Genomic DNA, 22,692 nt, shown 5'->3' on the forward strand with positions numbered 1-22,692 from the left:
AGCCCTTTCGGCTACGCCACACATCGCTCGGCATTACGCTGATACGTCGAGCATTAGGCTCGAAGGCCGCGGTACCCACCGCGAATTTTATACCCCGCGTGTGTGTAGCTCAACATTCCCGTTCGTGGGCGTTCAGAGAAACGTACTGCAAATTACCGTGTAATTTTAGCACGCGGAATCATTACTTTTACATCCGTGATACGCGCGTATACGTTGCACCCGTTACACCCGGCGTCGATGCCTTTAACTTTCTTACAAGAGTTCAACGCTTTTCTCTACAATTACCGACGAGAAATTTGAAGAAAAAATAAAAACGATGAGAAAAAAAAAACGACGGAGGAAGAAAAATTTTCCTCGACTAATTGCTCGAGCAAGAAGCTTAAACTTTGTACACAGCTTTACTAATTTGCCGGAGTTCGGTACACCGTGCTTAAATTAATGAGCGCGTATTTTCGGATTTTCTTGACCTTGGTCCTACGAGGTATACAACGACTGAATTTCGGCTGGATCGAAAAAATATTAAAAAGTTATCCCTCGGCAATATACGTATATTTGTTTTTTTTTATTTTGACAATGATCAGATTTTGTACCGATCAACGGATTAATCAAGCTCCTCGCTTGAAATCGAAAGGACCAACACCAAACGAACTCGTAGTTTTCCATCAGTTTCCGTGAAAACCTTGTATAGGTTTGAAAATTCAGACTTGTTCCCCCCGGTGTCTCCCTTTACGCGCTTTTCTCCATGTAATCCAAGAAATATCCTCGTTACACGCAAGATTACACATAATGTGGTGTCGAATAAGCACCTCGCTGCGGTCGTACGCTCCGTACGCCAATGGACATAACGAATCGATAACGCAATTGGATCACCGAAAACATGCGGGTTCAAATAACTATGTGCACATCGTATACGCAAATATTATATCGACTAAAAGCGGGCGTACGGTGCGCACGGTAAATTCGTCGGAATTCGAATCGGTTTTAAACCATTGGCAGAAAAATTTACCGTCATTCGACTTCTCGATTTTATGTCAGAGGTGAATCTTATTTGAAAGATGGCTAATTGGTTCGATTCAAGATTCTGGTACAGAATCACGTTGACTGATCTAGAAGAAAAAGTACAATCGCTATCCTTCGGTGCTCTGCTCTTTTCGCGCGAACAAAACGACGAATTTCATAAATTACATTCGACCGATCGATATCGGAGTGTTACGGTCCAGGACTTAGGGTCACAACGATGTTGTTCAACGTTGATAAAATCCGACGTAGCGAATCACGCGATATCGATCGCTCGAGTGAACCGATCGTATCGATCGAGTGGATTGATACCGAGTTAATTACTGCTCTTATCTAAATAGCGCGGAGCAAAAAAAAATGAAGACCAACGGTGTAAAAAAACAGCAGCTGTCACTCTTTGTACAAATGATGTGCAAAGGTGTCGATCCGAACGATGACGGTATAAGTAAAACGTCGTGTTAAAATAATGATATTATTCGCGTCTATATCCCGTAGAGCGAGGGACGTCGCGCGTCTTCGAGGCAAAACGACTGCGTAGGGGTGTCGGGGGTCGGAGCGAGGGTTGGGGTTGAAAGTGGCGGTGGAGGTGGTGGTCCCGGGCCTGACCGAGGAGCAGCAGCAGCGGCAGCAGCGGCAGCGGTGGCAGGAGTCGCGGAACCAGAGCCATCGTAGAGAGCCAGTAGCGTACGGTCCGCCGTCAGGGTGGCCAGGGTTACCCGACACCCTTATCGGTCGATGCGTAGATTACGCGGAGATGGTACAATTGATAGCGAAGTCGCAGTTCGCGCCGGCGATGAAATTAAATGACGGAAAATATACGGACGACGTTGTTAACGCAATAAAATAATTCGACGATTGTTCGACGCCGAGCGACGTATTCGTAGAACGCGAGTGTGCTGATATCGGTATGCGAAGCGATAAATTCGTCGAGGTACTTTGCGGAACGATCTGCGGTCACGAAATCTGCGAGCGTCAACAGGTCTCATGTGCGGGATAGATATTCGACGAGGAACTTTTCGCAAACGCGATCGTTGACGGGTTCCATCGGGAGGTAAAATTTTATCGGCTCTTCGAACTCTGGAATGACGATAGCGAATGTCGGCAAACTGTAATGTTTCTGATGCCCGCGGTCAATTGTTGAGAACGTCGAGCGAGATGCCCGTGTTCGGGAGCACGAGGCTCTTTATGCAAGCTCACCTCGAGGTCAAGCCCCGATTTTTGCTTCGCCGCACCGAAGTGTCGCGGGGACGATTGCCGAAAATATTCCGATATATCGAGATATCGGAAAATCGCAACGATACCTCCGACGATATTGATTGAATTAGAAAAGCGACCGGCTTTGAATAATATTATGTAACGCGGGGTAAAAATAATAACGCGCTACAACCGCCATAATCTCAATCAATATCGCGTGCGTATATCAATATGGTGTTGTTACTGCAATTCATTCCTGCGGGATTCATGCACCCTGCGGTTCTAGAAACTAGATAAATAAATGAACGCTCGATTGAATAATTGCAGAGGCTATAAAGTGCGAGAAATGTAGGGTACGTAGGATAAAGTTGCCACGGTGAATTCCTATCATATATTACAACACGACCGGACGCACGCGTTGGGCAGGTATCTCCGACGAGGTCTACGTTGCCGTTGCTGGAAGCGATAAACGCCAAATCGAGGGGCATCGTCGTCGCATCAACGCCCTTAAAAATCCGCACCTGTCGCGTATGCGTCCGTCGGGGCGTCGGATCGGGGGCGAAATTTTACTCTAATTGGAGTACAAAGGCTTAACGAGTCTCGCGAAGGGTCTCGCCCCGATCCGTCTCGCCTCGAACACGAGGAAAACGAAGGCTTAGAGGGAAGCCCGTCCGGGGCGAAACCGAGCGGAGTGTAAAGGCACGCGGCGTGCGGCGAAGGAGGAAACGGGGAGAAAAGAAGGCGAAATTTTTTTTGGGCAAGTTCAAACAAGATGGCGGTCAATAGCCCGGACTCTTACGGCAAGTCGTCGAAAAGCATTCGGCACTTACCCCAGCCGCCACCTCAAAGCCCGGCAGCGGGTTCCCAAAAAAGTCCGACGCCCCATTCGAACCAAAGGTATTCCGAGTCGAGTGGCGAGTCGGCGACGGGGGACGCGAACAAGGCGCCGACCAGATCTTGTCGAACACCCAGAGCGTTCGAACTGCCGCCGAAATACCACGTGGAAATTCCGAAGACCAACTTTGACTTTTCCCCCGCGTTGACCGGAGACCGGGGTAGTCGGGAAGCCGAGAACACGAACTACTTTCCCGAAAGTCCCAGCACCGGGTCCAGGACCCCCAGAACCCCGAGGACTCCCAGGACCCCGAAAAGCCCGAGTTGCGACGGCAGCGTTTTCAGCTCCCCGGGTTTTCCCGCACCCCCGAACGTCTTCCAGTTCTGCAATCTCCGTAAGAACTTGAACAAGACCTTCTCGTACCCCCCGAAAAGTCCCGTCTACGCCACACCGAGCTTCGGAAACTCCCCGCAATCCGGACATCAGCACATGAGCTTGGCACACCCGAAGAGTCAAGTAATCGGACAGGGGAAAAAACGCCCCGAGCCGTTCGACCATCGGAAAAGTTCCTGCTTCAGTCTGGGACCAAAGAGTCCCAGGAGTCCCCGGAGTCCCAGAAGTCCGCGGAGTCCCATGTCCCCCACGATCGTGGCTCCTACCGGGCCGAGCCCGATAATGAGTCCCAAGGAACCGATGCACAACGCCGAGTTCGGGGCGAAGAGTCCGAGGTCACCGGGTCTCGGACAGGCCGTTAAATTCGACTACGACGTCCCGAAGAGAGGCGGAAACTTCACCTCGGGGCAGTTCAATCGCAGCCAAGGATGTCTGGCGGGTAAAGAGAATTTCGTCGAGGCGAAACCGGGGAAGACCATGGCCAGGAGGTCCACCAGCGACTTGACCGATTTCACGGAAGCCGAGACGCAGGTGACGCTCTTGTCCAGTCCGACCGCCCGAAGACGCGGCTCGATGAAAGCGGGATTAGGTAATAATTTAATCTTCCTGCTCGGGAATTTCGAGGGCGCGGAGGGCGGCTCGCGATATAATGTACATTGAAAACGAAACTCACCAAGTTCGAGTCCAACTGTTGCTCTTTCGGCGAAGCCGCCTCTCGCCCCGATGATCAAAGGAAATTTTAATCCCCCGTAATCCCATCAGAATTAATACCGAACGACGTCTGATTTTCGATTACGTTTATTCGTCGGCGAAAAATTTGATGCGCAACGTTTTTCGCTACTTTGATCCACGCAAAACGATCCTATAAATTATCGCACGAATTTAGAAAGAAAAAAAAAAAAAAAAACTGATCCTCCGATCATTCCGACACGTCGATCGATCGCCTTATAACTTCAGCGGATATTTCAAAATTTCGAGGGTCGAATTTCCAGTGAGCAAAATCGTGAATCGCGGCAACGTTTCACGAATAAAAGCGCTTCGCTCGCTAGACGGGCAAGAAAAATCGCGTGCGTCCGCCAAGGGGCTTTCAGTAGCTACCGGTGCTTTCAGTTGTCCGCGTACGGGATTGTGGGACCCTCGAAAGCCGGTAATTATATGTACGAGGATTTGTATTAAGGTAATTCCACAGAGCGGCGGGGTGCAAAAAATTTCATCCCAGCCGTCCTACTAATTCTTCTGCGTCTACCGTGTACGGTGATATATACCGTCCGCGGGTGAAAAAAGAAAAAAAAGAAAAAAAGGCCAAGACTCTCGGAGAATATAAGGGAGGGAAAAAATGAAGTCGCGTGAGCCCCGGGGGCTACGGAGTTCCTTTTAGCGAGCCGCCTTTCGCTGAGGACGCGGTACCTACGTACATGTGAAAGTTTGATGAAGTTCAAGGTTTCCCCTCGCTACCGTTTCCAAAGGATGCAATAGATATACCGATATCTCGCTTTTCCTAAATTATGTTCGGTTATAAACCGGCAGCTCTACGCGATACGTGACGTTCAGAATTTCCCGTACAATACAACGGTGTACGGTGAACACCCGTAACCCTCGTCATAACGTTATAATACGTTCGCTGTACCGACACGTCACTCACGAATAGAGCGGGCTACACGGGGGGGGGGGGATATTTTGAATGCGGGTGATTGAAAATCGCTTCGCCGAAACGCCATTTAAGTGAGTTACGGGGGTTTCCAATTCGTATCTTCTACGTCGGTTGTTCGACAACCCCGATCATTTCGTATACTTTTGTTTGTCGCTCGATTTAAAATATATACTACCACGCGTATCCGCGGCGCACACGAAACGTATAAACGTTCGTCGATATCTGCTCGATATTGAAGTGGATTTGCGAGTCCCGATGAAAATAAATAAATCGGTATTACCGGGCGACATGATCGATCGAGTGGCCCCCGAATATCGGTGGCACGTGGCCCCATCCGTACAATAATTTCATAATATTTTTTTAGCCTACCTGGCGTCGCGACGCGGCTCGAGGGACAGCCAAGCTTCGAATCTCTCGAACCTGAGCAACGAGGACGTCGGACCTCTCAATTTCACCGCTCATCCACGTGGGCGGCAACGGAGGACCTCGAATTTTCTCGAACTACCAGGTAGCCACCCCACTCCGTGCAATCTGTAAATAGAAATGTGAGGAAAAAAGAAAAGTTCCGTCCTCTCTCTCTCTCTCTCTCTCTTTTTGTTCGTCTCTCTCTCTCTCTCTTTCTCTCCCTATCTCTGGACAGAGAGGATCATCGTGCAACGATACGTATGACGGATATGTATACGTACGCGTACGCAGGTATTTATATCATTTTTATACTCGACTGAACTTTGCCGACGGTCGAATTACCGCGATGCTTCGTAAAACTTGGAAGATTTTTCTCCACGATTGATACCAATATGATGATCTCTGGCGCGGAACGCCCCCCGGGATATACGAAAAGCGAAGAGGAAGGATTGAAGGTTCTTATCACGAGTTCGGAGCATTCGTACGTGTAATGTACAAATTTATATAATAGATATTTCTCGTTTCCAATTTCACCGGGATTTTCGAGAGACACGGGGAATCACCGACTCGCTTCTCATACTTATTACATTATTCCTACTCTCCAGCGCCAGTCAAAGACGCTCCAGACTTTTATCAAATCAATCGGAGGTCTGCTGCGGCTCCTCTGGCTCTTTGAACCTCAGCGTGCACCAATCCGCCGGAAAAACATTATTACACTCCGCCTACTCCGCGAGTCACTCGATTATACTTTCTTTTTATTCAATTTTTCCCGTTTTTTTTTTTTTCTTTTCCTATTATCCATTATACGTTTCAGCATCAGTATACAGATTCGTTCGCGTACAAGCGTGCAACTCTCGGAGTTTTTCTTTGGACTGTATTTTCTTCCCTCCCTCCCCCGTATTCGTTTATTGTTCTGTTTTTTAAATAAAACGTAGCGAACGAGAAATTTGTATGGAGAAAAAAACTCGCAATTTTTTACCCACTCGAGTCGCGAAATCGCGGTAGGGAAGAATGTATGAACTGAACGGAAAGTAATTTGGGGAATCTATTCTTTCGTTTTTTCATCGCTACCGGTAGGGTTGGCTCCCTGAAAAATCTTGAGCCACCGCAACCCGCGCGGTTGTCGTTCCAGTGAAGAATATCAGGATTTTAAAGAAGACATTCCCACGTCGTACACGTCGTATGAAAAAATTCAGTCCGACCGCGAACGAAACTCGTGACTTCACCCCCTCGGTAACGATAACTCTTCGCTTCTCACCGTCGGCTGAATCTCCGTAAAAAAAATCCAAGCGGTGAAATGTTATTGGGCAAATTAGAGAGCCTGCAGCGGAAAAAGTGCGCCGTTGCGCGGGTTGCAGGCCGGAATACCCCCGAGGATCGGGAAGTTGGCAGGGTTTTGAAATCGGCGAGTCTAACACACGGCTCGTTACAATTTCAATAGGAATATCGATATACCGTCGTCAGTGCTCCGTTCCAATTTGAATTTCAATCCCGCTGCTCCCGCGGAGAAAAAGCTCCCCGAGCTAAAGCCTCGAGAAGCCCGCTGCAGCTGGGCAGGTGTTACCGTAGGAAGTATACGTATAGACGTTGGTATTTTATCTCCCAGGCGGGTTGGCCCGGCGAAATAACGGATGACAGAGATTTACGTCCGGTCTTTGGACCGCGAAGCGTTCGGTTCTCGCTCTCGTTCTCCTTTTCTTCGCATATTTCGTCCGTATCGCACCTCGTTTCAGGAAGCGATTATACGTACAAGTGAAAGAAAAGGAACACATTATAATTATGGCGTCCGTCGTGTACGCGGATTAATAAATTCCAGCGTACTTTGGCTCGTTGGCTGGCGACGATACGCCGAGATGTAATTAAGCGGTTTAATATCATTCCGCTAGAGCAACGGTTTAACTAGATCCCGAGATTAACCACAGTGGAGCTAGCCCGACGTAGGCGTACCGCGAGATGCTGACGCTGCGTCTGGAAACCCGAGGGAATTGAAGACGAATTTTTTTAATCGAAAACACGGAATACCGCGGTTACTCCCCGGGCATAATTCAGTCGCTACGTATCGCTCGTTCTACCTTTTGTTTATCAACGCTGGCTCTCCCGCGTCGAAATAACCGCTCTGGGCGGCGATGATATCTCGCCGGATAATCGATTTCGTATGTACAATACGATGCGGGTGGCTGATATCGCTCGCTCATTTGGGCGGAGTATACCGTATACCGGTGAAATGAACTTTTGAAATTCATTTGGCGAAAATTGTTTAATTTTGATAAATTGCCTCGTGTGCCCGAACCCGAAACTTTCGCACTCGCACTACCCCCCCGCTGATATCATCCCGGATACCGAATTCAATTCATCTCCTTTCTTCGGAAAAGGGTTCGCCCCGTAGACGCCCAGAGTCACTTCCTCATTTTCTCACTTGGCTTCCTGAATACCCGCCGTAATAGGTACATGTGCACCTACAGATACGAAGACACGCGACCTTCGTCAGATGCCGTTTTGCGATACTCGCCCCCCCCCCCCCCCACCCACCCCCAGTAGTCTACTTAATTATTTGTCGCGAAAATTTTCGTACGAGATATCGCGACGAGCCGCTACGCGCGAGCGAAATTCTTTTGTTCCACTCTCTTCGTCGACCAACTTCGCCGGGTAATTATTTAAATCTCGCACGAAATCAACGATCGTCTTTCAACGCCATTCAATTCGCCGCACGATGCGAATACTCCATTTTCGCTCTGATTGCTTTTAACTTCTTTAGCTCCTCCGAAAGAGCGGTATGAAAGAAAAAATAAATAAATGATCTTCGCTTCAAATTGGGGACCTTTTTTCCATTATTGCACCGGCCAATTTTCCGGCCCGATAGGGTTACGAAATAAAATTCAATTTCCGAAGTAGTAAAACATCAGAGGATGTCGGCACAAACCCCGGTTGCGAGTGAAGTTTGAATTTTAGAATTTTCACCGAAATATTTTTCAGTGATTTCTAAGCGTTGAAGATGGCTCAAAACAAAAGAAAATGGGGCGAAAAAATTGCGTACAAATTTTCGAGGCTCAAAAGGGATTTGTTTCTTATTTATCCGCGACGCGTTCCGATTCTTCTAGGCGAGGATCGAAATTCTTATAGTCCGAAAATCTCTGTATAAAACCTTATAAACGAATTAGGCTTATTGTTTTAGACCCTCAGACGGATTGCAGCAAGCCTTTTTCCGAGTAGCTTCCTGTCTTCTTACGCTTAGAAGCAGAAGAAAAAAAAAAGAAAAAATAAAGAAAAAGGAAAAAAACGTTGGGTAATAAGATTTGCGAAAGTTGGTAAACGAGTTCCGATGTAAGAAAAAAGAAGAGAAGAGAAAAAGAGGAGAAGAAAAAAAAAAAAAATTGAAAAGACTACGGGTCGAGCCTCGGCGAGCGGGGAGGACATCTGGCAGCTACGATACGTTTCATGTTATTTTATTAATGTACTCGAGTTCGTAATCACGTCACCGTCCAATTTTGCAAGCCTCCAGCCTCGCCCGCAAAATGACGAGAAACTCTCGTTAAGGAAATTATTATTCTTACTTTTTTTTTACTCGTCTCGTTGGACGTAGAAAGACGCATTGTACTATAGGGTACGGGTATACCAAATGAAACTTGAAGTATCTCTACGGACGTGGCACCTCGGTCGCAAAAAAGTCGAAGTCGCTATCGGACCTTCGGGAGAAAAAAAAAAAAAAAAAGAAACGAGAAAGGAAAACCACCCAACGGTTTCTCGTCCAGAAAAAACACACCCTTACCTACCCGTATACACCTACCCCGCTATCGAACAGCTAATGGAAATTCAATCGACTTCTCACCTATCGATAAACATGTATTTGTCTGTATCATTCGTTCGGGGCACGTTAAAAAAATAAGTGAACCCGAGAGGTCGATGTGCTTTTTGACTTTCGCTTTTTCGCTTTTTCGTTTTTTTTTTTCATTTTCACGCGTCGGGAACAAACGAAAATCTGCCGACGCGCTTCGCGCGGGGTGTAAATAAAATGTCGCTCCAGGTGTTCGGCGATTTACGGTATGCGATAAAAAATAAAGGAGTTACGGCGGTTCGTTCGAGGGTTACGGTGGCGATGCGAGCGGTCGTCCTGCTGGGTGAACTACTTTCGCTATCATCTTTAATTCCAGTACCTGACCACGTTCGTCCGAGGGTCCACAGTTTACCGGAAAAAGCGTACAACCCGAGAGCTTGCGACGACCTCTACAGACTGCGGGCGTTCAGCATCACCCACAAAGGGGTGGTCAATCGAGGGGACTCCATTATCTCGAGGCGGAGCCGCAGCAACACCTCCGTAAACAGCAGCAGGTCAGTCACTTATTATATATATATAATTATCTCTTATTCCGCCCTCGACATGCGTGCACAGTCCGCGGCGTCGATATCGTGGACTTTATTATTTAATTCCATCGAGTCTCGTCCTGAAAATTTCAGCTTTGGGTTTTTCTCGGAAAATCTGAAAAAAAAAAAGGCATCGTACGGGAAATCCCATTTGTCGTGTTTTTCACTCTCCCATGCGAAGTGAGGAGGAGCAGCCGTGCGTCGTCGTCGACTTCGCTGGAATAGAACGGAGGGGTGGATTTCGGGCGTGTGTGACTTATGCGCGAATACATAGGTATACCTAGCCAGTTGATTTCAAGGCAGACGACACGTGGATCAAGGAATCGGGAGAAGAGTACCCACGTTCAGGTCGCTAGGCTTACGTAAATATTGACGTAGAGAGTTAAGTCGCAAGACCCGCGCCCGTGCCGCGCCGCGCCGCGGCCTTTCTTTTCCTCCCCGCGGTCTCGGAAGTAAGCCAAAGTACACATCAGAAGTAAGGAGTATAGCCTGGTAGTCGGAGGAACAAAACTGTCAGCCGTCGGTGGGTCCGACCCTCCAACTTTTCCCTCTTTGATCCCTGCCGTTGCCATATTTTTTACGACTTCGAATCCCCTGATCTCTCGCGCGTATGCGACAGACTCGAGTTTCATCCCCGGATCTCCATTCGATGCGAACATGCCTTACCTCCACTCTTGCGGAAGACAAGAGGACCCAGCAGTCATTGAATAACCGATAACGTATTTACGAAAGAGGAAGCTCTCGCAAACTTTTGAATCAAAAATCACGGAAAAACTTTTCACCGAGGTAAGAAGAAACTTTAATCGTTGTATACTGTAATAAAGAGAAGGAAAACTTACATCCGGCGAAACTCGATATCGAATTTCGTTGGTTCGATTATGTTCCGGGTTGGTTTCGAGGATTTTTTTTTTTTTTTTTTTTTGAGTTTTTTCACTCCTCGGAAGGAGAACGGATCTACCGCGCTGTTGAAATATTCGTTTCAATTTTGACCCGACTGTGAGTGAAGAAACGTGTACCCATTACCGAACAATGCCGATGGTACGGGTTCGGCAGGTCGCCGCATTGTAGCATCCACCCGAATTTACAAGATGTATACGATACAGGCATACCCGTGCGCGGTAGGATTAACAAAAGAAAAAAAAAAAAAAAGAAAATTATGAAACTTCAATGGGCAAGATGCATTTTACCATAGCGAACGGAAAGTTTTCGCCCTCGTGCGTTAGAAAGGGACTGAAGTTAAAAAAAAAAAGAAAAAGAAAAAAAGAAAAAGAAAGAAAAGCGGAAAATGTAATCAGAAACGAGATTGCAGGTCCTGTAGGTAGTTGGATAATTTTTTATCCCATATTATTCGGATTATATGATGTACTACGGCGAATTAATTTGGGAAGCTTATTTGAACAGAGTTATTATTATAGAGGGTTAGGTCATTCACCACTCCGGCTGCACGGTAGCTCACAACGTGATCAACCCGCGATGGAATTACTCCAATAATCGGATGATTGGCTTTGCGGTTGAACCCGTACAAGGATCTTCGAAATAACGTGGAAAACGAATATTTCTCGATTGATACCGCTTCGATGGAGGTATTGCCTTAATTCCGTACATCGTCCTCACCTATACAACTGTACACGATTCATTCAATTTTCATTTGGTGATTTGGTGAAAATATCAATCGAAAAAGGGAAATCGATTACCTATGTAAATTGAATAAGGGACGAAACGAGAGAGCGAAGAGCAACGCGAAAAAAAGGGGCCAATTATCGGGGTATATAAAATGAGAAAATACGCGCTGGTCTATGTACGGTTTCGCGGTGTCCCTACAGTGTACGCTTCATATACCGACCCGTCTCCGAAAAAATTACACGACCGAAATTGCCTTCGTAATTCTATGGGTTAATTAATAACGATCCGTCAACGCTGTATGTATACCTTCCGAAGTGGCTGCGTTCTTTGGTTTAATTTTTGTTTCTCCTTTTTCATTGCTACCTTCTTTTACTTCGTCCCAGAGAATTTCATTCCGCGAGACCGGTTTTTGCCAAATTTTTTTTTTCGCGACAGAACGTTTAAATATGACCTAATTCGTGAATTTCTTTCTGATCATCAAAATTGATATTTGCAGTTTTTACTTGTAATTTTTTACTTTGTGATATTTCAGTCGAAAAAATGTATCGGAGTTTTTTTTTTTTACAGTTAAAATAAATGAGTCCGAATTCGGGATGCGTAAAAAAAATTCTCACTTCCTCCCGTTGAAGAATTTTGTTCAGAGAATCTTCTATAGCAAGTGCAGGAAAAATGGGATTCTCTGCAGAGATAATCGCGTGAAAGCGTCGGAGAATCGACCATGCGCGGAAACATTACGGTAAATCAATTTCCCTGTTAGAACTGAGGGAGTTTTTCTCTCTCTCTCTCTCTCTATCTCTTTCTCTCTCTCTCTCTCTCTCTGCCATGTTTCTGCAACGAGGTAGAATTTGAAAAGTGAAAATTAAATCTGATTTCATAACTCGTTGCGGATCTATAGCGTTCTAATAGTTTTTTGCTTACTCTATTAATAAGCGTTGAACAAACCGTTCCACTAATTGTGTACTTTACGCGAACTTTATCGTATCTATAGCATATTCGGCCTAGAAAAGCTTCGGAGCAACGGCGATATTTTCGAGTATCGTTGTCGAGGTGCAGGCCATGTGGACATTGGGGTACATGTATACGTATGGCGAGATTGATTCTCGATTAATCTTCCACATTCAAACGTCTGTAGGATTTTAAGACGGAATCAACCTCGCCAGGTGTAAACGTAGAATTCGACGTTGCAAATTGAGGAGATGAAAAAGAAGAAAGTTAATGTACGTTAGGGGGCGAAAAGTTTTTAAAATGTAATGAACCAAAAGCCATTCAACGAATCGCTACACCATTAGGCCACTCGCTATGCGGCGTAAGAAAAAAAAAAACCTCGTGATCTACGTGCGTATAAAGTGCGTGCGGTAAGATCGAGATACAAGATCTAATCTGGACGTGATCTTAATTCCTCGAATATCGTGGGCGCAGGTGAGCTGCCAGGGGCTGAAAACCATTTCTCAAACTTCCTATATCTACGTAAATATTATACAAACACGTCTAATCCACCTCCCCGCGGTTATTTTTCATTTCTTCTTTTCTCCATCTTTTTTTTTCTCTTCGACTTCTTCCGGCACTTTTTTTTTTTCTTTCTTTGCACTCGCGAGACTTGTAGCAACTTCCGGTTGAAATATAGACTGGGGGGGGGGAAAGTTTTTTTTTTCAGATCAAATTAATTCTCGTGTACCTTGTACCGGTAACGCCGTATTATCATCGGTATCATGTATTGTTTGCAGAAGTTTGATCAATGCCATCTATCTCACAATTAGAAAATCTAAACCAATTAGCGACCGATACATGCCGGACTTCCCCCTACTTGGATTTGAAATTTTATTCATTATTATTACATACTGTCTATGTCTCTATGACCCTTGAAGATATTCGGGGGATGCGCCACGCGTGTCGCTTACACGGATATTTTCATGAAACGTTTATTGAATACCGTCTCTCGAGAACGGAGCACCTGGGATATGGACCCCTTCTCCTCTTTTGCTCTTTGCCCTTTGCCCAATAATTCGTCCGCATCTGGTCGTATCCTCCGCACAAAGATCCGCGTTTCGTAGGATAAAGTTCAAACAGGTGGTGCTTCTTCTTCCGTCGTACCTCACGTAGGTATATATCGTGCCCTTAAAGCCCTTCAAGCTCGGCTGAAAATGAAGCGCTAGAAAAACCAAAAGATCTATTTTAATTAGTTAATTTCGGGATGAAATATCTCGAGCCTCGACTCCGTATAAGGTTTGAATGTTAAATTTTTGATTAAATCCGGGAGAGCGAATCGCTCTCTCTCAAGGCGTCGGGGGTGGACCGAGTTAAGCCCGGGTTAGAAAAGTTGTAAATCCGAGTCTGGGTTACCAGTTGTTGAAGCAACGGGATGGAAAATAAAAAAAAACTGTGACTAAAAGAAAAATAGCGAGCAGCGCGGGTTTCTAATTGTAATCGTAAATAGAGAAAAAAAAAAAAAAAAGTCCAAGGAGAGCTAGCAAAAAAAGGGTGATTAAAAGCGTCGTAGCGAAAGTAAGTCTTCTTGCGTAGACAATTTTTTTTTTTTTTTTTTACGTTGACAGCTGCATCTCCTGTCTTTGGTGTTCCGAGGGGGCAGAGGGAAAAAATGGAGCAGAGGAAGCGATGAGCGAGCTATAAAATTCTAAAATTGAAAAATTTCACCTCTGCGACTGAGGGATAAAATGAAGAAAACAAAAATGACGCGATATTTCATTCTCGATAGAAGAATTTTCGATTAAAAAACCACTTTCAGTTTTATTTCCGTTGAGTATCTGCCCTTATTACAACGCGATTGTTTTCAATTTTTTTTTTTTTTTCTTCATCGCGTCTACCAGCCCGATTCAAATGAAATTTCGGTTACATCACCGTGTGAAGTTCAAAGCTTTGGAATTGATACCTCAAAACAGGAGTTTCGGTGGTTAGCCCGTCGATGCATAACCTCATCCAATTAGTCGATATGAATATTCCGAGGGGTTTCGGACAATGGATACTTCAGTCAACGAGAATTGCGGGCAAGTTTCAGCCCCGATATAATTATTATTCGGGCAGTTTCTCCTTGTTACACGTTGTACAGAGCGAGTCGATCAGATTATTAGCCTTTTTCGAAATAAAAAGAGAGGAAAATAATGAAAAACGATCATCCTGAATCTACAGGGATTAATTATGCCCCATTTCTGTTGGAATAAAAATTCGCGTACACACGTATCGCGGGTGGATAAAAAAAGCTCGCGTCGGTATTATAAACCGAGGAGCCGTTGCCCGACGAGGCAACGATTTGAAAAATTGAAAAATAATTACACAGCTGGATTTGGAGCGCGCTACGCGTTTCTGGAGCTACGTTATATCCTGCGGATCCTGAACCAGAACGGTTCATTATTCTTGTCACAATTAAACGAAACGTGTGGCGTCTCGCGTGGCGGAAATGAAATAGGAAATGAAAAAAACGAAAAATATACGTTGAAAACAAAAAAAACAAAGCCAAAACAAAGTATTCCGCGCTATTTTTTAATTAAACCAATAAAAAAAATGCAAGTAAACAAATCCTGTTCGCACAAATGTAAAAATCGCATTATTATCTCATCTCTTCGTTCGCCTGGTAATGAAAATCTCGTATAAAAAGCATTAAAATGTCCGTTATAATTTGTCACGCGATATCTGCGCACACGATCTATCCTCGACTGGTCGCTGTCCTTCGCGTTACGCAGTCGTCACCCCGCGCTCATCTTTCGGGGGCGGATATTTTCATTCAAACGCGAGAAACAGTAACATCGGGACGATGTGATATGCCTCGATACAATTGCACTTTTTCTCTGCCTACGTCATTTGAACGAAAAAAAAGGAATAACAATGAAAAAAGAACTTTGAATACCAGCGAGGGATCGACCAGTATTACGAACTTCGTATCAATACGTCAAATGGTATATTTACGCGTCAATTATAATACGTGCGCCTGGCGAGTACATGTTTGTACAAGTGTGATCGATTTTCGACCATTGGAAAGAGCGGACGAAGATGTTCGAGACGTCAGTCTCTCCGAGTGCTTTTCCGATAGAATTTACCAACAAACAACGTTGTAGGGCCCTGAACTTTCGCAGCGCTCTTCAAAGCTTGACGCGTGTGGGCAGCAAACATGCCCTACCCTCGTACCTTTTCCTTCGGCAGTTTCGCCAAAATTCGTACGGGGTACGATTTTACGGGAGGCCGACAAAGTTATCCCTTAATTTCTCTACATACGAATTTTCAAAGTAGCATTCGCGTTCCGCGAATAAATTAGGGGTGAGGAGGAGGTATCTTCAAAGTTCAATGTCGTATTAAAACCTCGGCGCAAATTGGAACACATGCCTGTATGTACCTTGTGCGTACGTCGTACACCTTTAACGTTGATTATATTCAACTTTGTTCGCGAGGTACGAGTCTCGCTGTGCGTTAAATCTTACATAATCCCTGCGAGTAGTAAGCCCTTTGATCATTTTTAGGAAGCCCAACGGCGATTAAACGCACGTTATTAATTCACGCAGATATATCGTACAACGCGTACATTATTCGGGAAAAGTACATTTCTTCCAACGGATTTCAACGAAAAAAAAAAAAAAAAAAACGAGACGGGATGTTTGAAGTAATTTTATTGACACATCGAACTCAGTCGAATATTCTTAAATATTACGTAAAGAAATTATTCAATAATGAGGACACGTCAGCGTGTCCCAGAAGTGGAAAATCGTTAGATTCGCTAAAAAAAAAAAATGAGAAGAATGGGAGAAGGGCGTCGTAACAAGATGGAGAATGCAGAGCGGAAGGAAACGGGAAAAAGGAATTTGGATCCAGAATAAGGGAGAACAAAGAAATGATAAAAAAACGAGTCGGAAGTAGGTGAGGAATTGGCTCCGCTCAGATCGGCTCGTCGTCGGTCATTCTGGTCGCGGCTCGGAAAAGCCAAAGGTATCCGAATTTCAATAGACAACACGTGTACAACTTTTTTTTTGTTCTTGAGGACTGAGCGAAGAAGCTGCTGCGTTTATTTTTGGAATTCACGCGGCCGCATCGTCGCGTTCTCTTCGACTACTAGGACTCCTCGCTAATTTCGATGGATTCCTCAACCTCGACCGATCGCTGGGAACGGACGCTCGATGACGTCACCGATTTCACGACCGACGAAGACTGCACCACCGAAGATGACTGCACGCTTTGGACAGACTTCGATGTCCTCACCGACTGCGACTGGACCGTCGCCGACGAAACGTTCGAGGATTGCTGGACCAGGCTGGACGCACTGTCGTCGACTGCAAGGGAAAGTAAATGAAAATCAGAAATCGAGTTGGGCAGAAATTAAATTAGAAAACGGATATTGATCATCGTTTTTTCACTAAGGATTATATGACTAATCTTTGTTTGCGAGTGAGACCAGGTGAAGCTTCAACCGCGGTCCACGGAATCCACGCTTCGAAATGTTCTAGTAAAACTCGTACAACAGCTGATACTCGACTCTCTAAATAGCCCGTGAATATCCCGTCCGTCCGTCAGCCGCTCGACCATTGCTTTCGAACTTTCGAATAATTTCGAACGTCTGGAAGCCTAACGTGCAACGGGTCAAGTGTGTCAAGGTTCGCTACGGAGGACTAATGCATCCGCCGCGAGGATTATCGTCGTCGTTATTCGAACACATCGAGGTGCGCGGATATCGATGGTCGGGGCTCCGTTCCCCCGTAGGTTCAAACGCGCCTGGGTGGGTACCAGCCAGCGTCTGTTGTACCTCGTGATGTAGCAGCGCCCGAAGGGAGCGCAAGAGTCGAAGAAACACCCCCCCCCCCCCGGCGAAGTCCTGACAAATGACCGGGAGTGACGTGACCACAAAGGAGAACCGCTAAGGAATAGCTCCGTCGTTGCTCGCAAACACCGTGGAAACACCTGCGGAACTTCGCGTGATGCGATCGCACACCAACGGAAACGATACCGTGTACTTCATAACACACACCAAACACACGCCTGACCCGAGACACGATCACGCCACGTGCAGTAGAAGGATAAATAAGAAAATTAGAAAAGTGAAATAGAACGTCGCGCACAATGGGAGAAGCCAATCCCTTCCGTGTCGTGTGTTAATTCGCGGAGTGATGGATAATTTGGACCTGCAGGGTTGTCCCGACCCTTCGCGTCGGCACTGGAGTAGGGAATGGAATTGAATTAGGCCCTGCCAAAATTTCGACCGCGAGAATTTACAATTTCAAAGTTGTTCCTTAAACTTCGACGACTACGAGATCATTATTCCGGACACTTTGTTAACGGAGCGTTATTTTCACCCGATTTCTCGGCAGCCCCGAACACCTCGAATATAGATACGCCCGGGGGGTGAAGACCCCGTGAAATTCTTTACCTTTTGCGATTTCCATTTTGCGACGTTGACGATACCGAGAGATCTTCCCTTGTCTTCTGTGTTGAGGGGCGGCTGCGTGATCGACCGTTGACTGACCGGTGACCGAATGAGTTATTCCGAACGGGACTGGAGCTGATCTTCCGAGTGATGCTGCGGACTAGAGTGCAGAGAACAATCGAGCTTCGAGTTATTCTAAACCGGAGCTAAACGCGGTGGGGGGAAATAATAAAAAAGTTGGCTCGGTTTCGACCGTGCGCCAAAAGCAGGAGGAATCTTTTTCGCGGATTCCGTACTGACGCGGCGATCCTACTCGTCACTCGCTATGACTCGACCCGGTCATTAAAGACCGGTGAGTCAACGCTACTCCCTTATCCCCCTTATTTTTATCGGTAAAGCTCCGATAGAAGCGCGGACGTTGCGATTTTCTAGAGATCGCGGTTGACGCTCTACCTATACCTAGATTTACGTTATTCTATATAGTCGAGGATTACTTATATGCAGATGATGTCAGAAACTATCATCCACCGAGACTGGATGACGCGATGTTTCTATCGAGTGAGTCACCTCGATGAGATTGCAGTCTCTAGAAATAAGATGGCCCGCGGCATTGGTATTTTCTCTTTCTTTGCATCGTGCGATGTAAACAAAAATATCCGCGCCAACTACCAGCTGTACACGTCCAATGTCAAAATTTTAAGAAATAACTAGCTGCATTCGTTTTTTTTCAAGTTACGAAATTTCATGCGATTGAAACTGTAAAAAATCTTCGGAAAAAAATGAGGTATATTAACTTTTAAAATCCACTTCAACGTGCGAATGAAATAAAAACGGAAAACCTACTTCCACCCCTAGAAAAACCATCATTTTTGATAAATCGCAGGAGTTGTACAAAAGTTGGTGAAAATTATCGACACGGTCGTACGTTAAATTGTCCTTTAAACGTTTCGCTAAATCGTTTTTCACGCTATTCCATACGATTATAGAACCTTGGCGGTGGTCCATGAAGTTTCTGACATTGGAGACTCGTGAGATGGAATTGAGACGATGGCCGCCGTTGGTGTTGGTTTGCGAACCGTGGCGAAAGACGAGCGGAGGTAAACGGTTACGTAGTGTCATAGGTGTACAATAAACGGTAAAGCCAACAACACAGATTTGCCTACGATCATAAATAACGCGACTGGTGACGCACAATTTTCCAAGAACTTTGATTTCCGACTACTGCCGGCTACCCACACCCGATGTGATGCTTTTCAAACGGAAAAAGCATTTTTACGTATCTCTTTGACGGGGAGAGGCGAGACCGCCAATAAGTCAGCGCATGAAACGTCTCGAAGGTATGACGGGATTTAATAAAAATATCCGTACATGCATCGTAGAGGTACTCCGGAGTGACGTGACGAACGAATTAGAAAGAAACTCCCTCCGATCCCCCCCGGTAGCGCTGTCGGAAAGCTAGCTTGTTCGATATTACAAATTGCGATATAATTTTCTTTGTCCCCCTGTTTTTTCTTCTGTCGCGTATTGACCGCGCGGCCATTCGTTCTCTCTTTTCTCTCCTCCATTCAAATTGGAGAGTTCGATTCATTCTCTACGTACCGAAATATGGTATTATATGAGCCACTCGACGGAATTCCGCGCGCTTGGAAATTCGAGGGCATAAATTGACGGCGGACCTTGCGGAGCACTTCAACCCTCGACTCTAGCCGCTCACTTTTAAACTCATATACACTCGAGAACTAGATCGATAAACTTTATACCATTGAATCACCTATACCGATGGCGAAATATTTCTGTTCACTTTTTACGAGTTTTCCTTTTCAAGTCGCGGTTGGTCGGTTGGTCACGTTATAGGGGCAAAGAGAAAAAAAAAAAAAAAAGGGAAAACCAACCGAACAAAAATAAAATCGATAAATTCTTACTGCATCCCGCTATGTGTGCTCCCGCAGGAACTCTGCAAATATAATGCAGTCCGACAACTTTCTTTTTGCTCTTTACCGTTCCTCCCGGTAAACTCGACGACAGGTGGAAAAGTTATTTTACTTTTCCTCCGGAGCACGCGCGCCACTACTTAAGATCTTCGTTGTCTGACCATGGCCGAACCTTTACTACTACGCTATAGAAACTACGTGAGGATACTTTGGGAGTACTTGAAAAGTTTATCTTACCAATCTGAATTTATTTTTCGCCACTTTTTGGCTCGTCGTCGTTCGTCAGTCGTTAGAGGATCGCGCTATATCTGGTGTCGCGTTGAAGGAAAAATGTATTCCTCCGAAAAGAATTGTTTTTTTTTTTCTCCTTCCGCGTTCTCTTTCGTTTTCCATATCTAGTCGTGATATGGAAATTATTACGAGCTTTGCCGACGAAAAGTTCCCTCCCGAAACCTTCGTCTCATTCATCTTTGGACCCGGGCCTATCGCGCGGAAAAAATTCTGCCCATGTTTGTAAACGTTCACCAAGAAACGTTCCTACCTCGTTTTCGATGCCGTGCATTCGCGCATTACACGACGTCTGTAGGGAGATGGAAAAATTTATCGTTTGTTAGGGCGAGGGAAGATTCCCATGCCGTTTTCTTAACGTATTCACTCGATAATTCCACACCTGTAACACGTACACTTTTATTATCAAACTGTACCGCACAGCTGTGCCTATAGATAAATTCGTGACGCAATCGTAAGATGACACGGGCATTTCGTACCATCTTTCATTTTTCAAACTACTGAGGTAACCTGCGTTCGTTACGAAAAAAATGAAAAAGGTAAAAAAGGAGAAAGAAGATTTCGTAAACTACGGGGAAAGCAAATTGGACGAATATTTTGCGTAAGCTCATTTAGAAGCGTTCGCGGCAGACCTGAGCTGAAGTTATTCAAGTTCCCGTACTCGGGCGAAAAATCTGCGGTCTTACCGCTCTCTTCAGCTCAAGTTGCGAGCTGCGGTCAGACCCGCGGTTCAACCGTGTTCCAATATTTGCCATTGGTCAAAGTACCAGCGGCAACGGATTTACACCCTTTGATTTTCTGAAAACTTTGAATATCTTCTCTCTCTCTCTCTCTCTCTCTCTACCGCAAAGCTCGATAAATTTTCATACTCTGTTGTGACGTTGGGAAACGTATACCACGCTTGTAATCCCGTCAAAGTATAACATAAATTGACAAAGTCAAACGCGTCGAAATGAGAGCATCAATCTTTCGAGCCGTCCGGGGGTACCCCTCGCCTTATTATTTTCGATAAATTTTCATGTTCCTCTTGGTTTTTTTCTTTTTTTTTTCTTCTGCGCGCGACTTTGAGGGTTCAAATTTGACGAAGAAAGAAATACGGTAAATATTCGTCGGGTCGGAGTTGCACGTAATTCCACATACCAACGTGATGCAAATTTACACGGTGCAAATCGTTGGACGCGTACCGCGTACCGCGGGTGGAAAATGTCTGGGAAAATCTCTCGTCTGGTATTTCAGGGCGAGCAGACGCGTGCGGCAGAAGCTTTCACGGTCTCCGCTAGCTATTCTCTTCGTATTATCCGGTTTATATTTAAAGTTGGATCGTCTCCAGATACCGACTCGTAAAACCCTCGTAAATTTTGCTGTTCTCTCTGTGTGCTTTTCTAGTCGGAGCGTGTATTCTATAGACTCCCGTATTATATCCGACATAAATACGAAGAGCAGTAGATTAGCTAATTATTTCTCGACAAAATCGCGACGAAAAATAAACCAATCCGATGAATCGATGAACTTTTTTCACCGGGTTTCTTTCTCGACGGATGTTTCAGAGCTTTCTTTCTTTTTTTTTTTTTTTTTTCGTTTCTCCGACGCGTATCGAATGATCAGAGTTGAAACTCGACTGATCTCCCTCGCTAAATCTCTGTAGTCTCCGGCGTTTCCTCTCGGTCGTTAATTAATAGGTCGTTGTTAGAGGAAGACCGGATTTGCAGCGGGAAACTTTCGCTAGGCTGTTCATAGCGAGTCCCTACGGAGTTGGTTTCGGGTCTCTTGGGGTTGCAGTTATCTGCAGGTTTGCCTCTCCCTTTCCCATCCTCGGAGCGATTTCACCCTCCGCGTACGGCGCCAGGCTCAGAAAGTTCAAGATCTTGGAAACCGCGCTGCGGAGAGATTTCGATGTGTGCGAGTAAATGTGTCTGTATAACTAGACGTGAAAGCAGGCGTATAAGTATGTCCGTACGTACGTGTTGCGGGGGCAAAGTTCCATAAAACGGGGCTTTCGCGAGGGGCCCTTTAGGGGGCGTAAAGCGTCGACTAATAACAATAATGATAAAAGAAAAAAAAAAAAAAAAAAAAAACGCCGAACGACGTGCCCTCGGGCCCACGACTCACTTCGTAAACTCAACCCCATTGAACCGAGCATAGCGTGACGACGACGGAGATGACGACGAGTTTGCCTCGGAGAAGATAATTATCTTTACGGCTCTCAGTTTGCTTCAATTTTAGGGGGGGAGGGGTATTTATCGCCAGTATTTACTTTCCCCAACTATTGTACTCGTTTACTGCTGAGAAAAAAATATTCCTCGTAAGATCTGCAAAATCATTTCATATTCCCATCCGTTCTTTTTCTCTCTACATCCGATAATACCGCAGACGTGCACTTCGGAAATTCATGAGATACGGAGCGAACGAGGACTATAGACCGGAAATAACCTCGCCTTCAGACCCTTTTCTATTAGAAGACCGACAATTGCGGAGATCCCTGGATCCGCGAGGAATTAGGCGAAGGATCGTGCGCTCCGCATATCATAGTTTTTTTTTACCGTCGGGAACTCGATGTTACGTACCTGTTTGTACACGCCGTGAATATTGTATTACCGGAAACTCTCACGTACGCAAATATGTGTGCGTACGTATTGGA

At 45.5% G+C, this 22,692-nt stretch overlaps 2 protein-coding genes across 5 annotated transcripts in view; one reads left to right on the forward strand and one right to left on the reverse strand.

The window, feature by feature from the left end:
- The first annotated feature begins 330 nt into the window (after nt 1-330).
- Nucleotides 331-22,692, forward strand: part of LOC105691421 — a 31,631-nt gene continuing 9,269 nt past the window's right edge. The window contains exons 1-3 of the mRNA XM_012409883.3: nt 331-4,028; nt 5,455-5,598; nt 9,644-9,821. Of these exons, the coding sequence (XP_012265306.2) occupies nt 2,984-4,028; nt 5,455-5,598; nt 9,644-9,821 (1,367 nt within the window). The 5' untranslated portion in view covers nt 331-2,983. The remainder of the gene's footprint in view (nt 4,029-5,454; nt 5,599-9,643; nt 9,822-22,692) is intronic.
- LOC125499772 lies at nt 16,073-21,209 on the reverse strand. Of its 4 annotated transcripts, XR_007276752.1 has the most exons (4): nt 21,195-21,209; nt 20,004-20,436; nt 17,839-17,995; nt 16,073-16,747 (listed from the first exon to the last, which is right to left on the reverse strand). XR_007276752.1 is itself a non-coding variant. In XM_048649189.1 (3 exons), exons 1-3 carry the CDS (start codon nt 19,002-19,004, stop codon nt 16,530-16,532), a joined length of 381 nt encoding a protein of 126 aa, XP_048505146.1. In that variant the 5' UTR covers nt 19,005-19,019; the 3' UTR covers nt 16,073-16,529. The 4 variants fall into 4 exon arrangements, 2 of the variants coding, with proteins under 2 accessions (XP_048505146.1, XP_048505145.1); XR_007276753.1 differs by lacking the exon at nt 20,004-20,436; XM_048649189.1 differs by lacking the exons at nt 20,004-20,436; nt 21,195-21,209 and adding an exon at nt 18,999-19,019.

This window comes from Athalia rosae, chromosome 2 (genome assembly GCF_917208135.1).
Source record: "Athalia rosae chromosome 2, iyAthRosa1.1, whole genome shotgun sequence".
NCBI classification, from domain to species: Eukaryota; Metazoa; Arthropoda; class Insecta; order Hymenoptera; family Athaliidae; genus Athalia; species Athalia rosae.

What these genes read in the sequence shown, in the direction of transcription:
- LOC125499772 (XM_048649188.1), bottom strand. Translation starts at nt 18,854, where the DNA reads ATGTCAGAAACTTCATGGACCACCGCCAAG. An exon ending in CTTCATGGACCACCGCCAAG is followed by an intron (nt 17,996 to 18,824) that starts GTTCTATAATCG and finishes TCTGCACTCTAG; the next exon opens with TCCGCAGCATCACTCGGAAG. An exon ending in CAAAATGGAAATCGCAAAAG is followed by an intron (nt 16,748 to 17,838) that starts GTAAAGAATTTC and finishes TTTCCCTTGCAG; the next exon opens with TCGACGACAGTGCGTCCAGC.